Genomic DNA, 15,458 nt, shown 5'->3' on the forward strand with positions numbered 1-15,458 from the left:
TAGCAACAACAGAACCTTGAGGTTACTTGAGAAGTTGAGAGGGCCAACATTGCGGACCTTGGAACTTCGGGATATTGTGATAGAGGTTAGGCCGTTGACTACCAACTTGTCTGGCCTAATAATAGTAACTTCTCGCGACAGATCAGATATATCATCACTGCAGAAAGAATTTTCCTACCTGCTCAGTCGACTTGCCTTTGACATTATCAGGTCCCTCTTGTACAGAGAACCCCTGCGAAGTACCTCCGTAGTACTTAAGACTCTTGCCGTTAGGGCCAGAACATCCAGAGCCAGAGCCAAAGACCGGCCCAGGCCACGTGCTACTCCCGCTCTCAAATGCAAGGAGAAGTAAAGTCTGGTCCGGAAGACTACCTACCTCCTTGTTAACCTCTTTCCGCAAGTATTCCATGCAAACATATTTCTCGCTCCTCCCTGCCATCTCTCCGAGCCTGCTTGCGTCTTCAAATTGGCCCCCGGGGGTTCGTGTCTATCGCTAGAGACAAAGGTCTTGATGTATCACAATAATACCTCGTCCGCAGCCTCTTCTAAGTTGGACCCCTAGCAAACCAGCGTTCAATATGAAGTTCGCCCGTCAATTCAGAGCCGAGTTGATCGAGCAAGGGTTCCCTCAGCACTGGGTGGAATCTGCAGTTCCGTACGGACAGCTAAAAAAAGTTATCAAGAAGGTTACTCTTGAACTGAAGGAACTTGGTTTGGACATCACGGCTTTCGCTCAACTGGCCCCCGAGTGTGGCCAAGAATCTCAGAATATCGGAGGCAGCGACCGTAGAGGCAGTGGCAGCGGCGCTGTGACTTTTCAGTATGATTTTGATGGTAGGTTCTACGATTATTGGCTGCGCTTGGCTAACTTGGACCCAAGGTGGCAAGAGAGAATTTCGTCCCAAACTCACCCTGTTCTTCGCAGATGACTTGGCTGTAGATGCTGCGTTATCACCTGACACGAGGTCCTTTTTGGAGAAACGATTGTTCAAGCAAGGAGGTCCTAAGGACTATGCGGAGAATACCAGCCAGGATCTTAATCAGGAAGGCTCAGAGCTTCCCCAGTTGCCCAATCAACTGTAAGCCTGGACCCCCTACCTTGTTTCGGTTTCTGGATGTTATTTGATCTCAGAAAACCTCAAATCCAAATCAACCATTCCTGAGGTTTTCTTTTTGGGGATGCTCTAGGTTCCCACTTCTCCCTGTTGCTGTGGGCGACTCTGTGGCTCCTCTCCCCGAGTAATGGCCAGCACCATTGAAGTCATGGTAACGAAGATGGCGTCGCCTTATGCTTTGGAGCCTCTCTAGATACATGTCTTTCTTGATTTCACTGGACCTCGTGTGGAACTAATTGATTTCGTAGTGATAGACCCATTTCTTCTGAGCAGAATATCCCGTCGAAGGATGGGCCAGTTCTCCGGAAAATAGAGATACCCCTTACCTTTGATGCTGAGTTTTTTGAGCTACTTCAAGAAGATGTCACAAATCTCGATAGCCTCCAAGCTGGGGAGCAAAGGGCCATGGCTGATGAGATCGTCGCGCTTTCGAATGAAATCACCCTTCTGACTAAACCCTCTAAGTTCAGCAAGACAGATATGTATCGATGGAGAGAATTATTCGACATCTATTTGCAGGCCGGGATATTCTTCTCGACGAATGAGCTTGATCATGGCAGTCGGGAAAGCACCACTGCCGCAAGACAGCTAGATTGGTTTCAAGGTGAAGTCAATCGACGAGGGCTTGTAACTGCTTTCAAGTTACCTGCTAGCCGCCAGGCGCTGGATCGATTCGTCAAGATCAATATCACCCTTCTACGAAACTTGAGGTTCCAAGAAATCAACCAAAAAGCGATCGGAAAGATCTTAAAGAGCGAGTACACCGCTCCTAATCTGGATCGTGTGCTGATATGTTTTTAGAATTCGATAAGAGGACGAACCTTGGAGCGACCAGAGCGTTCCCCAAACTCATCCAGTCCGACCCGATAATGTCAGAGACTATGGCGAAGGCCGTCTGCTCCCAGGTGACGCAAGATATCGTCGGGATCACACCGCAACTCGATGATTACTTATGCCCTATCTGTTTCACTATATCTTGGAGGCCTATACGGATGAAATGCCAGCATATCTTTTGCATTCGGTGTACGATAGTGATGCAGAGAGAGAGAAGGAGATTCTGCCCGCTTTGCCGCGGCAACGTTATTATGGGAGCTGATGAGGGTAGGGGCATCTTTTCGGTCTCGCAATGGCTCTTCTGTACACCCACTAACAGCTGCTCAGATAGCGTTGACGCAGACCTTGCAAGGTTCCTGAAGAAGTATTTCCCCAAGGAGACGAGGCAAAAGCAGATCGAGCTGGAAACGGCTGCGGGGATCGAGCAGTTTGGGATTTACTATAAGCACCCTTCGGAATCGAGGTGCACTGTGATGTAGCCATGTAGCATTGGCGAGTGTGCGAAAGGCATAACATGTTTATGATACCCCCTGTATTATACTTCTTACCTAGTAAACACCTGTGTTCAAGAGCAAGGTACCTGGGTTACCTAGTAATGAAGATGAGTCGTATCCGACAAACTGGAAACCGCATCACACACCTAGCAGTTACATGCGAACTATTTATGACACCAAAAGAAAAGGAGAGAGAAAAATAAAAGGCATCTGCTATCCGCCTCGCCTCAGGAGGGTGGTAGAGGGGGTCCTCGTCTTTTTATTATCTTTTTTGAGAAAAAGAAAAGGGGGGGGGGGGGGGTTTGGTAGCAACTGTCCACATATAACATCAACACAAGGAACCGCGCCAATTTATACAATTTTCATAATCTTTAGGGACTCTTATTTCTCGATATACTCATGATGGATAGGTACATTATTGTTGCACTGGGTAATGAGCCAGTTAGAAGCATCGAAATAAAATACAAGTTCGAGGCCTTGCACAGTACAGTCAAAAACGCCCCGCGATGTCTGCTGACAAAGCACGATAAGATAACTCGGTGATGTCTGTTGGCTAGGTACATAGCACACCTACTGTAGAATTATCAATGCGTTTATTATTCTTCACAGTCCCCCTCTCTAACAACACCGCCCACGAAGCCTTCCGCGTCTTGCTGCCTCCTAATCCTCTCCAATGACTTCCCAAGTTCCACCATCTTCATGACCGACCTCTCAAACATGGTCGACGGCAGGCGTCCGGTTCATCTGAATGCTCTTCCAGACGAAGTTCTGCAGCACATCCTTTTCTACCTTTCCCCGCGGGATACCCTCTTGAATGTGCAGCTGGTCTCCAAGCGATTTAACAGACTAGGCAGCGAGCCTCTGCTGTGGCGATACCACTGCAGAGTACAGTTCCAATACTGGGACTCGAAACATCGGATCAAGCATAAGTTTCTGGGCAATGTTGGGGACGTGGACTGGAAGACGCTCTACACGCATCGGAGAAAGGTCGATGCCCAGACCACTGAGATCCTCAACAGCATCCTAGAGGACCAAGTGAACCGCATCAAAAAATCCAACTTGATCGGCGAGTTCGGCTATGACGCGAAAGACACATTACTTCGACATTGCCACACCAGTGAGGCGGCAGAAGATGTACTTGCTAGGAGGTAAAAAGTTTCTACCTTTATCCCAGTTGAATACTGACTTGCTTTCAGATACTATGCTACAGCTGTGCTAGACCATGTGCATCGTTCAGAGGCCCTCGGGGAGTGGGCTAAACTTGCCAAGGGGGAATCTGTCCCACTCGAAAGAGCGCTGGGGTCGTTTGATTTGTTTGTCCTGCACGATCATTATGGAGACCTACTCGAGGTATGAACGCATATGTTGTCTTACCAGATCGTCTAAGCTGACGCTGGCCCAGATTTGTGATCTCTTCGACGAGCTGGTAAAGCGGCTCCGCATTGAACGCCCTGATCTGGATCAACTATCAACCCGAAAGAAGGCTATTGCAGTAGCTTCATTTTTGCGGACCCATAACCTGACTGGTCTCGACTCTGAACTGGCATATCGAGACCTACAAAACAACTATATTGGAATTGCTCTGCAGGATCGAGAACATCCATCGTTACCGTTGATATCCGTTGCTATCTTCTGCATCTTGGCGCGTAGACTTGGGCTCGATGCACGGTGCTGCGGAATGCCAAATCATGTTCACGCAATGATATTTCCAAATCCATTCGAAACTCTTGACGGCAGAGATCCGAACACAGGTGATCTTGGCCCTATGTACTTGGACCCTTACCGATCAGATCTGGAAGTGCCCACAGCCCATCTCCGAGAAACGCTAGCATCATGGGGCATCCGGTCTGTGGACTTTGCCCGATTTATAGCCGACTCTTCTACCGCCAGCCTCGTTCTTCGCACGTCCAGGAACATCTTAGCCACAGTCCATGAGTTCAGAGGACAGGGTGGAAATATGGAGAATACTGGCCATCCCACAATTCGACTTTACGCGAATCCATTTGCTGATATGGACAACGCTTTTTATTCGGCACTGTGGGCCAACTTTCTGTTAAGCAATCCAGTTTCAAGATCGGATCCGCATAACCAGCGACAGTTCATACCCTTAATATTAGAGAGGTTTGAACGTCTATACCCAATGGATGCTTCTCTAATAGAGCAATACATTTGCCCATTGTTTAATAATCCTTCTAATGCCGAGCATTGGGAACTCCATGAAGCTCTACGGGTCGTCCGGGCCGCAGACCAGTCTCCAAGGCAACTGAAGCCGCGTGACACGAGAGCAGCTCGAGAAAGGGTAAAGTACAAAGTTGGCCAGGTGTTCCGCCATAAGAGATATAACTACACAGCTGTTATAACGGGATGGGATATCGAGTGCGGCATGAACTCGGACTGGATAGCACATAATAACGTAGACTCGTTATCTAGAGGCAGATACCAAAGCTTCTATCACGCACTGTGAGTGGACCCCAGTGTCTTTGCAAGACGAAAGCTTACCGTCAGAACATACAGTGTGGAAGATACCAGCATTCGTTATGTAGCGGAGGAGAACATAGAGATTATCGAGCCAGAAGTACCAACCTCCTTGATGACTTTGGCCGGCCGGTTCTTCAAGCGGTGGGACAAGGAGGCTCGGGTTTTCGTTTCGAACATAAGAGATGAGTATCCCGAGGATTGAATTTGTTGTGCGAGATTATCACAGTATAGTGGACGCATAGAGAAACTACTGACAAGCGTGGGTGTGATTTCCATTGCGCTACTTTGAAAATGTATGATGGTGCTTTCAGCAGGGGGAGGCAAAATAGCCCATTGCCTCACCACCCCGTTGTCTCATTGCTTCATTTTCACGAATCTCATCGATAATTCTCTTCAGTACTCCCCTCTCGGCTAGTTTTTTAATCGAGTTGTAGATGATAGGGGTATAGTCGTGTTTTCGCCGCCTTGCCTGCTCATTCTCCTGCTCTATTAAGGCAGCCTCGTCCATATAGGACGTCTGTAGCCTGATCTGATCTCTTACATACTCTTGATACAGATCTATGAGTGCACTTGCATCGGTCCCGGCTTCCCGAAGTCTCTGTCGTGTGGCTTCCGACAGACCGGAGTTGTCGAAGAGCTCCTGTGATATTCCAAACGAACTGTCTGGCACTTTGACTAAAATGGACTCATCAAGCTCCGTAAACTGCTGCCAATCGGGTTGAATAGATGTGAGCAGTTCTTTGACCGATGCTATGGAATGCATGTTTTCGACAAGTTTCTCCAGATCGGTACGCAATGGGCTTTTGCAAAGGGACAGCAGACTAAACTGAACGCCGTCTTGTTGGGACTGATATATGTGCTGATTGATGTTGGCAAGAGCCACGGCCATCCAGTCCTCTCGATACTCTCCTATGCTTAATCAGTACAGTATTTTCATGATAAACCATGAGTTGGAGATTTACCTAGGTTGCCAGGTTGCCGCCGTAGGCCATCCAGTCTCCAGACTACACCATTGATAGGGACATATGCAATGAAATGATATCCTGGATCTTCTTCCTCTTTATTCTTCTTACTATTCTTGGTGTTTTTTCTCTTGCTATTCTTAGCCTTATTCCACTTTCCCATCTCATTAGATAGGGCCAGATCGGCATTGAGCATGTCCATTCTCCTATCAGAGAACCCAGTTAGCATCAGAATATCTTAAAACCGTAGCCAATTCGTACCGTGCGAACGAATTGTGTATATTTCGAATGAAGGCATCACAGCCAAGCTTCTTCCCTCGGTAGGGTGGTTTTAGTCTTCTGGTTTCCGCTTTGAATGTACTCAAGGCATCTCCGAGATTGATTTCAGGGATATTCATCACGATATTCAAGAGGGCTACGGTGGCACATGCATTCGTTATTGTCTGAATCTGGTCAGCATAGTCGTTGGTGGACAAGACTACGACAGACCTGATTTGCAAACCACACATGTTTAGGGCATTCGGGAGCTTCTTCTGTCCCTTCCTCCTCCTCCTCGTCTCGATATTTAAAGAGAAATATCAATCCATAGACCGGTTTACTTTAGAAAGGAAATTAGCTTAGCTCAAGACCCAATAGACCAGGGGAGGGAAATTACGGAAGCATGGCTAGTAGCGAGTCATCAAAGCCAAGAACCTCCTGAACCTTAACATCTTTCACACCGTATTCTCGTAATATGAAATTGAACAGAGCCTATGACCCTTGGATTAGTCTTTGACCGTATACATATAGGCGACCTGATTATCAGTAGACTAGGGCCAACCCCACCGGATCTGATTCCAACTCGACCCAACCTGCCCAATTTCGGCGTTCCTCATCTGTAAGGGGCCGCATCGCTTCAGATATTGGGTCCGGAGCAATGAAATCTGAGGCTTCATTTCTGCGCCGTAAGCCAGTCCTCTGGGCTGTAGTTGGGCCATGGTCCATGGCGTGAGACCCCGCCCTAGGCGAGCTTCTGGCAGATTTCGTCACGGGTGCAGTCTCAGAAGACTCGGTCGGCGGCGTGGTCTGGATGGATGGTTCTGGACCATTACTGCCAATACTAGATGAAGCTTGGATTCGGGAAGATCGCCTTCTTTCTCCAGAGCAGGCAGACACATCGGCCAGAGGCCCATCATCCATCTTAAGATGTTGATCTGATATATGATCTTCTCGGCAAGAATTATGGCTCCAACTTGTGAACTTTAGATCAAGCTTTCACCGTGCCGTCCCTGACAAAGCTCACATCAAGAGAACATGAGGGCTAAGAATGTCAAAGAGATGTAGCAAGCCAGGAAGGAGGCTTAAGAGGCAGAGATCGTAAGGAAGCGGCGAACTATCTCTGAGGCTTGTCAAAAGAACACAATGAACACACATTTGCATTAAGTCAAAAGAAATAAAATGAAGGAAAAGGAAAGGGAAAGAAGGTAACTACTATCGTCGAAAGCCAACAAGTATTTTACGGTCCTGAACAGAAAGAAATCAAAAGTGAGAAAGTGAAGGAGAGGAGAGGTGAATGAGAAGGGAGATGGTTGTCGGCTTGTTCGCTAATGGCCCAACGGAGTTAGATATTCATCACGTGGACCGTGGATTCTTTGATCCCAGAAGTTTTCGGAGTCGCGACGCGACTCACCAAGGCACCGAGAAGCATCAACACCAACAACCCCACAACCGCATTCGAATACTAACACCTCCGGCCCACACCCCGTTGTCACATACGTCCAACCGCCCCCAGATTATTCTCTCGGACCCCGAGGCCGGGTTGCTTGCGGGAGTATTGCACGGTTGCAGAGCGTCCAGTGGGACCTCGAGAGGAATCCAGAGCATGCCATGAACGGAACTCCTCGTCTGCGGTCGTCGTACCCGTCGACTCCAGGAAGTGGACAGAAGAGTCCGAAGCCTCGCGACAGTCCCCAGGATGTTCCGAGAACCAGATCATCTCTCCCCAGCCTGCCTCAGACCTCGCCATCATCAACTCTGTCAAATGCACCGCTGATACCAGTTGACCTCGTCGATAGTCCGACCCAGAGGTTCTACACCCTAGGCTTGTATGGTGGACTACTGGTATGGTGTATGTATGATTGGTGGCGCTTGGTAGAGGAGGACGCTCAATCCATTGGCTTGTTCATCAAATGGACTTGCATCTTTGCCATCTTCATGTATGGCGTTCCTCAATTGCGAATACCGTGGCTCGAATGGTCTATTCCAACTTCGAATCTTGCCTTTCTCCTTCATGCCACGTTGGTTGGCATGCTGATGTTTAGAATACCGGTGGGTTGATCGTCCAGTATGCGCCGGCTCCGCTGATTGTAACACAGCTCCCAATTGAAGGATGGCTGATCTTTCTCACCAAAACTGTCTTCGACAGGGAGATTTCGATTTCGGAGAATAGTGTCCGGCCGGCAAGTATTTTGCACAATGCTTCTCTCATAATGGGCAAGCAGATCATCAATATTCTGCCAGAGGGGTACGTCTGTATCATATCTTTTGTTGCCAAACAGTACTAACTGTTTCTCAGCTCTGCAACTATGAACCCAGACAATCTGCCATTCTGTATTGATAACAGGCATCCATCCGTCAATATCCCTCTCCGCTTCAATCAAACTTCCCCGATTCATATAGAGCTACTCAGATTCGACTTTGACACGAACACCAATGAGACCATCGTCCTTTCTAGTAAAGAGAGGAAGCGAAGGTATGAGGACAAAGAGCATACAATCGCCATGGTCTCATACACAGCCAAGAAACCAGGTCTTTACAGACTACACAAGGTTATTGATGAATCAAAGTTAGAGGTTCAACGAAGGATGTCAGATACCCTTGTGGTTAAATGCCCCCATGTGTCGGTCACGTCCACAGGTTCAGATAGGTGCCTTGGTGACCTCTCTGACCTAGTCATGGAGATAGAAGGAACGGCACCGTTGAAGATTGTCTATACTCGCACTGCGAACAGAGAGGAGAGCACCCACCACTTTCAGAGCATTCAGCCAGAAAACTTTGCGTCGCCACTTCTGGGCTCGACCCGTGCCACAACACTCGTTGACCCAGGTATGCAGAATTTCTCGTGGGCTCGGACTCAACGGATTAAGGTCCCGCTCAACGAATCTATGATTCCTAGCGGTCCGTGGACGTATTCCATTGACGAAATTCATGATGCAACCGGCAACGTGGCCAACTTCTCTGCGAGAGGAGAAGACGGAGAACATATTTATCCGAAAGGTCGTCACTTGGAGCAGGAGTTCATGGTTCATGAAAGACCCTTCGCTCAGTTGTCGGGCTGCGATATGCGCAACCCATTAATGGTGGCAAAGGGGAAGGCAGCGCATCTTCCTGTCAATTATCTGTACCCTGGAAATAATCCGGATCGATCTTATACTCTCACTTGGAAGTTCTCCCCACTGAATACCCTGACAGCGAGCGGAGACCACGGGGCAGATGTTTCTATCCAGCAATTTGTGGCCAAAACAGCTCACGATACTCCCACTATCCGCGAAGCAGGCCTGTACACTCTCACTGGCGTGAAAAGTAAACATTGTGAAGGAGAAATAAGGGAGCCGTCATCTTGTTTGCTGCTCAACCCTCCCGAGCCTCAACTTTCAATAAGCGCCGAGAACATTAACGACAAGTGTGCTGGAAATTCCATTGGGCTCCTGGTCGACTTGGACCTCATCGGAACTCCGCCATTCGTTGTGAGGTATAATATCCTGACGAAAGGTGGCACTTCTATGGAACAAATTAAGATCCCTGGTGTAAGACATCAACTTGAACTCAAACCCAGGAATGCTGGTCATTTCAAATATCAGTTCATCTCTGTAGATGACGCAGTCTACAAGGACTACGCACTGGAAGGCAAAGGGTTAGTCTTGGAACAGGATGTAAAACCCCCTGCGTCTGCCCAATTAAGACCTCCACCCGGTACTATCGATGCTTGCATTGAGGAACCAGTGGAGATGAATGTTGAACTATCAGGGGAGAAACCTTTCACACTAGAATATGAACTCGTTCATGACGGCAAAAGAAAGAGACAGAAGGTTTCTGGCATCGAAACGGATGTCTTCAAGATCAAAACGGACCCGTTGGTCAATGGCGGAGAATATTCTCTTGCACTTGCTAGCGTTCAAGACAAAACTGGCTGTAAGATCTTTCTAAATGATGAGGCCAAGTTTACTGTTCGGCATCAGAGACCAAAAGCCTCATTTGGCCATCTGGAGGGCAAGCATAAGACGACTGAGATCGAAGGCAGGCAGATCAATCTTCCTCTTCGCTTGACAGGTCGAGCACCCTGGACCATTAAATATCGTAATGCCAACGATTCTTCCGGCCAAATATTTGAGAAGAGGGCTAAGTCTACCAACGATGTTATCACGGTCAACCAACGGGGCATATACGAAATCTTAGATATTTCCGACGATCAATGCCCGGGGACAGTTGACCCGCTGGCTTCTACTTTTGAGGTGGATTGGCTCCCTAGGCCACAGATTAAACTTGCAGACACTGCGGTACTTATTCCGGATGGTGACAAGTACGTCAAACGTGAAGTATGTGAGGGTGACATTGATGCAGTCGGGGTCAATCTTATTGGTATGATGGCAATATCCGGGGATTTATTGAAAGCCGCTGACATTATTAATAGGGACATCACCTTACCATGTCAAATACCAGGTCCGTCATACGCCGGAGCGTGGCTCTGGTTCTCTCAGCAACAAGGAATTCGATGCCGCCCTTGGCCTAGCCACAATTGCTATGGACACCACTAAGCCGGGGACCTACGAATATAGATTCTCTGAATTGTCTGATGTTCTTTACGAGCATGATCCCAAAAAGTTCAAACCCCTGGTTCTCGAACAAACGGTCAACAAGAAACCGTCAGCCCACTTCATTAAACCAGGACAGTCTTATAGATATTGCAAAGACGAGCTGGCAGGCGACGAGGTGATCCCTATCAAGCTAGAAGGCGCTCCCCCCTTTTCTCTTGAACTCGACATCAAGCACCAGAGTAGCTCTCGTCCCGAGACTGTGAAGATCGCAAACATCGAGTCAAATCATTACGACTTTAGAATACCTCACCGTGTTCTCTCACTCGGCATTCATCATGTCAGTGTGCGCAAAGTCCGCGATTCCCGTGGATGTCAGCAAAAGACTGAGTATGGAGCACCTAATGTCCAAGTCCAAGTCTATGATGTCCCCACAATTTACCCTCTGGAAGCCCGGACCGACTACTGTGTAGGAGAACGGATTTCATATACGCTTTCTGGGACAGCACCCTTTGAAATTTACTACACTTTCGAGGGCGTGCAGAGGAAGGCCAAGGCCCCAAATACAAACTTCAGACGCATCGCCGAGAAGCCTGGCACCTTCACCATCACCGCAGTATCAGATAAAGCCAGTGAGTGCAAGGCCAAGACCGACATCACGAAGATAATCCACGAGATGCCTAGCGTCAAGATTAGTAAAGGAAAGCAGGTTGAAGTTGACATTCATGAAGGCGGAGAGGCGGAGATCTTGTTCGAGTTCTGGGGTACGCCGCCTTTCGAATTCACGTATACGAGGAGTACAAACGCAAAGAGAGGACAAAAATCGCATGTTCTGGAAACGAGACATGAGATATCCTATGAGTATAGCAAAACGATTCAGTCCTCCCAAGAGGGCACGTATGAGGTAGTGGCAATCAAGGACAAATTCTGTTCATTCTCCACCCACAAGGCAAGTGGCAAGAATGGTCAGAAGCTGCTTCAATTCTAGATACCGAAGGGGTCATTGGATCAATGTTTAATATCATAGCGTGGCGTTGGGCTCAGATTTTGCGGGTCTTCGTGTTCTCATAGGTCTGTAAATTGTACAAAAGAATATGTATGCAGTGAATTTCCACAACTCACTTGGTCAGCGTCAAAGCATCTGACCCGGCGGCCTCTTGACGCCCCCTTTCCAGCTCCCTGAAATACTCAACATCAAATCTAAACTTCCTCCCCTTGTTCCAATTCAAGCCCCAGTTTATTTGGCCTGCATCTACCTTCAACGCCCTCATGCCCTTCAGCCCATCCAAGACATCTCTTTTCTGCTCCCACGTGTACGTCTGGGGCGGTTCCTGCCAACTGATTTTCAGACTCTGAATGTCGGCCCCCGCCAACCATTTTCTTAATTTCTTGACGCCCTTCTTCACCTCCATGATTCTGGCGTCGGCCTCGATATCGCCTGGTTTATTGTTCCGCTTCTCGGAACCAAGGTGGATGGACAGATGGAGGTGTTTAATGGCGGATGTGAGGGCCGAGGAGAGGATCAGGTCTGAACGGCGAGTCTTGTGGACCCATACATTATAGTCGACGGTTATGTACACGGTCTGGGTGGGCGAGCCATAGATTAACGGGAGGGCCTCGTGGCGGATCTGGTGGTTCAGGAGGAGGAGGCTGGGAGGGAAGGACTGCGACAAGCAGATATTGGTCTGCAGTTGGCGGGGATGGGGACCACGGATTGGGCTGGGTGAAGGGGGAGCAAGAAGATGGCGATAGATCATCTCTCGGATCTCGAGTGGCAGGCGCAAGAACAACGGGAGATCTGCTGAACTCGAGGGATTGGGGGGAGGATTGGCGGGGGCCGAGGGGGAGGGATTGTCGGTCAATGGGTACGGGTTGAGAGCATATTCGCGGAGGGTCAGGAAGGCCTTGCGAAGGTCGTGTTTGCGCAGAGAATAGACGGCATCCTCGGGGAGCTCGAGGAGCCACGGGATGGGGAATGGATCATTTGGGGGGAAGGAGGCCGTCGCAGGGGACATGCAGAGCCGCTTGGCTGGCGGAGTGGCCGACTTCTGGCTCGACGAGCGCTTGAGATGATCTCCAGGAGCAGCCATCTGAGAGGGCAGCTTGACGCCTGGCACGGCACATTGCGGTAAAGAGTAAAGATGAGGATATATATTTGGAGGCGGGCGAGGAGGAGTGGTGGGGGGGCGCCTCGAAGGAGAGCGACGTCAAAAACGCTGGGTGAATTACGGGTAAGGTAAGTTTGCGTTACCAAACGTGAACCGGCAGATGTCGGGTATACGGGTAAAAATAGGCCCTAAATACAGAACCTTGGCGGCACTCTAAATATGTTTATAAGGGCCCCTAGTCTCCTCCTGTCCTAGCCTCCAAACTCTGTGCAGACTCCAGACTCCAGAGAGACAGTACTGAACATACTACTCCGGTACAGAGTGAACGCTGTACTGCCACAGACATCAGATCTCGAATGTCCTTGGCAGTGATGGCCAAATCGTCTACATGAATTATATAAGGGCTCTGGTACTATAATGTGACAGAATCCATAAGTTACTTAGGGGTAGATACATGCAAAGTACCTTGCTGCCTCTGACGTACCTAAGATAGCCACGTGAACGGGGTTTGACCGATGCGGCGTGCCTTAGTCAGCCTCATCATATACACACTACAGGTACGGACCAAAGTACTGTACACGCGCCACGCTTTGCTCTTATAATGTTCCATTATTGGCTGAATGCCGATTGGCTGGTCGCTACAGTGCACACAGAAACGCTCCATTCACACCATTAAATTTACGCCAGACGCCCCCCCGGTCCTGACGCGAACGCGAAACGCGAACTGAATGCGAACTCAACGCGGTCCGCGCAGACGCGTGACACCAGTACTCCGCGAAAGCTGAGAGCATACTCCACAACTACAAGCCATAACTCCATACATGGGTGGTCGTCTATTCAACATCCTTCGCCCTCTCTCAGCCCTGTTCCGCCGATGATCCGATTAGGCTTGGCTAAGGTAGGCATTGTCCACGTTCCACGTACCACGATATAAGGTACCTCGGGAGAAGTGAACAAAAAATAAAAAATATAAAAAGAGGAAAGAAAAGGAAATCCTCTATCGTTGAGTTCGTGTAGTGTAATCTCCGTAAATGAATATCAAGAATGGTACAAGTGCTGTGCCGACATGGCTTCATCCACAATCGTATCAAGAGATGAGATCACCACCGAGTTGCATACCGAGGCCCGTGTTCTTAGAACTGCTGGGATCACGCATGCTTGGACTCGAGTTTGGAGGTAGGAAGCTCTCAAACGCCAAATGTCTTCGAGTTATGGTTTGGGGCGTTCTGACCGTCGATGGGGTCTTGGCTCCTGGGGTCTTGGGCCATGCACGCTGGCCTGGACTGGGTGTGATGTTGACGAAGTCGGAGAAATCGAAGTTCTGAGAGGGGGTCTGCGGACCACCAAACACCGACAATAATCCTCCACCACCCCCTGGAGTCGTCATCATGGAAGACGGTAGAGCCAGACTTTTCGGCGGCGGCGTGGACGGGGGCTGCATGCGGGCCCTGGAAGCTGGGTTTGCGGGCGAGGGGGACGTCGCAAGGTACAGGAGGAGATCCGCGCCTTCTTCCCCAGACCTGCCATTCCTCTCCTTGCTATGGTGACTCAGGTGACCCCGGTTACGAACCGGTGGCGGCGTACGAGGAGGTGAGGATCGCAAATCGAATGAGTGTGCCGGAAGTGCATCGTCGTCGTCATCGGATGGGGCTGAGAAGTTGGTTGGGACGTTATCTTGAATGTGCGATCCTCGAAAGAATGGTAAATCGGGGCCGCTGGAGGTAGTGAAGTGCGGCTGCTTCCGAGGCTTAATGGGGGAGGATTGGGTCAGTTGACGACGGTCGGTCCAAGAGGTATGGCTCGAGCTGAGCCCTCGCACTGGTGGAGAGGAACGAAATCTCTTCCGGGAACTGGAGCTAGAGCGCAGGTGATCGAAGCCATTGTGGTATGTGCGCTTTCGGGGCCCGCTGCTGCTCACATCGCTCGAAAAGAATGCGGTGGCTTTGAGGGGAGAACTCAGGAGGGTGCGTGAAGGGTACTGGAACTCCGAGGCAGCGCTTGAGGAGGAAGAGTCTGATCGGGTGTCTCCGCTTGACAAGGGCCTTCGGAGCCTCAGCTCTTCCTCAACCCTGGGCTCAATGGTATCTAGGGGAAGGTCCTCCCAGCCTCGATTCGTTTTGAACTGGGCGAGGGCAAGTCGGTTTTGCAGCTTGCGGGCCATCTGAGCGCGGCATCATGGTCAGTACAGTGCTCGAGTGGTGTGGTTAGGGGAAGAGAGAAGGGGGGAGGAAGCCACCTTTCCCAATTCTGCTCTCTTTATGACCTTCTCAGCCACGGCGCCAGGCTCTGCCTTCCATGGCGAAGACATCTTTTGTTGGATTAAGAAGCAAGGTGGGCGAATCGGGATCGGGAGAGGGAGGAGAAGAGGTGGTGAATGTCAATTGAAGGACCCGACAGTGGAGAGACGAGAGCGGCCGATAGAGGTTGGCGGGGTGAGGGAAGGGAGGGGCGTATTTTTTCTCTGGAGTTTTTTGGAGTATCGGGGCTGAAAGTTGGAAAGGCCGGCGTCAAGAACAAAAAAGTGGTGCTGTAATTTAATAAGCTTGGGGCCTCGGTGGAGGAGACGAGAGGTAGGCGCGACAGCAGTGAATAAAGAAGGACGAGTGAGTGAATGAGCGAATGAATGAATGAATGAATGGACGAAGAAGAAAAATGATCGGGAAGGTAGAGCAATTCA

General features: G+C 49.6%; 6 protein-coding genes across 6 annotated transcripts; 3 read left to right on the forward strand and 3 right to left on the reverse strand.

The window, feature by feature from the left end:
- The first annotated feature begins 217 nt into the window (after positions 1-217).
- On the forward strand, positions 218-2,580 carry M430DRAFT_61553 (hypothetical protein). Its single transcript, XM_024868933.1, has 5 exons — positions 218-834; positions 881-1,079; positions 1,364-1,869; positions 1,917-2,216; positions 2,277-2,580. Exons 1-5 carry the CDS (start codon positions 579-581, stop codon positions 2,426-2,428), a joined length of 1,413 nt encoding a protein of 470 aa, XP_024717503.1. The 5' UTR covers positions 218-578; the 3' UTR covers positions 2,429-2,580.
- Positions 2,581-3,160: 580 nt separating this feature from the next.
- On the forward strand, positions 3,161-4,907 carry M430DRAFT_108858 (hypothetical protein; the record flags this gene model as incomplete). Its single annotated transcript, XM_024861240.1, has 3 exons — positions 3,161-3,591; positions 3,640-3,793; positions 3,846-4,907. The coding sequence occupies 3 exons, from the start codon at positions 3,161-3,163 to the stop codon at positions 4,905-4,907; spliced, it is 1,647 nt and encodes a 548-aa protein (XP_024717504.1).
- Positions 4,908-5,167: 260 nt separating this feature from the next.
- On the reverse strand, positions 5,168-7,181 carry M430DRAFT_184175 (hypothetical protein). The gene is made up of 6 exons (XM_024863869.1): positions 6,709-7,181; positions 6,539-6,633; positions 6,373-6,481; positions 6,145-6,326; positions 5,884-6,089; positions 5,168-5,830 (listed from the first exon to the last, which is right to left on the reverse strand). Exons 1-6 carry the CDS (start codon positions 7,060-7,062, stop codon positions 5,229-5,231), a joined length of 1,548 nt encoding a protein of 515 aa, XP_024717505.1. The 5' UTR covers positions 7,063-7,181; the 3' UTR covers positions 5,168-5,228.
- A 378-nt stretch (positions 7,182-7,559) lies between these two features.
- M430DRAFT_45310 (hypothetical protein) lies at positions 7,560-11,715 on the forward strand. The gene is made up of 4 exons (XM_024867761.1): positions 7,560-8,190; positions 8,238-8,386; positions 8,438-10,500; positions 10,553-11,715. Exons 1-4 carry the CDS (start codon positions 7,750-7,752, stop codon positions 11,659-11,661), a joined length of 3,762 nt encoding a protein of 1,253 aa, XP_024717506.1. The 5' UTR covers positions 7,560-7,749; the 3' UTR covers positions 11,662-11,715.
- Positions 11,716-11,791: 76 nt separating this feature from the next.
- On the reverse strand, positions 11,792-12,688 carry M430DRAFT_53741 (hypothetical protein; the record flags this gene model as incomplete). The annotated part of the gene is made up of 1 exon (XM_024868409.1): positions 11,792-12,688. The coding sequence occupies one exon, from the start codon at positions 12,686-12,688 to the stop codon at positions 11,792-11,794; it is 897 nt and encodes a 298-aa protein (XP_024717507.1).
- Positions 12,689-13,600: 912 nt separating this feature from the next.
- On the reverse strand, positions 13,601-15,093 carry M430DRAFT_146915 (hypothetical protein). The gene is made up of 2 exons (XM_024863036.1): positions 15,018-15,093; positions 13,601-14,942 (listed from the first exon to the last, which is right to left on the reverse strand). The coding sequence occupies exons 1-2, from the start codon at positions 15,087-15,089 to the stop codon at positions 13,869-13,871; spliced, it is 1,146 nt and encodes a 381-aa protein (XP_024717508.1). The 5' UTR covers positions 15,090-15,093; the 3' UTR covers positions 13,601-13,868.
- Positions 15,094-15,458: the final 365 nt, after the last annotated feature.

The sequence above is a fragment of the Amorphotheca resinae genome (genome assembly GCF_003019875.1).
Source record: "Amorphotheca resinae ATCC 22711 unplaced genomic scaffold M430scaffold_12, whole genome shotgun sequence".
Classification (NCBI taxonomy): domain Eukaryota; kingdom Fungi; phylum Ascomycota; class Leotiomycetes; order Helotiales; family Amorphothecaceae; genus Amorphotheca; species Amorphotheca resinae.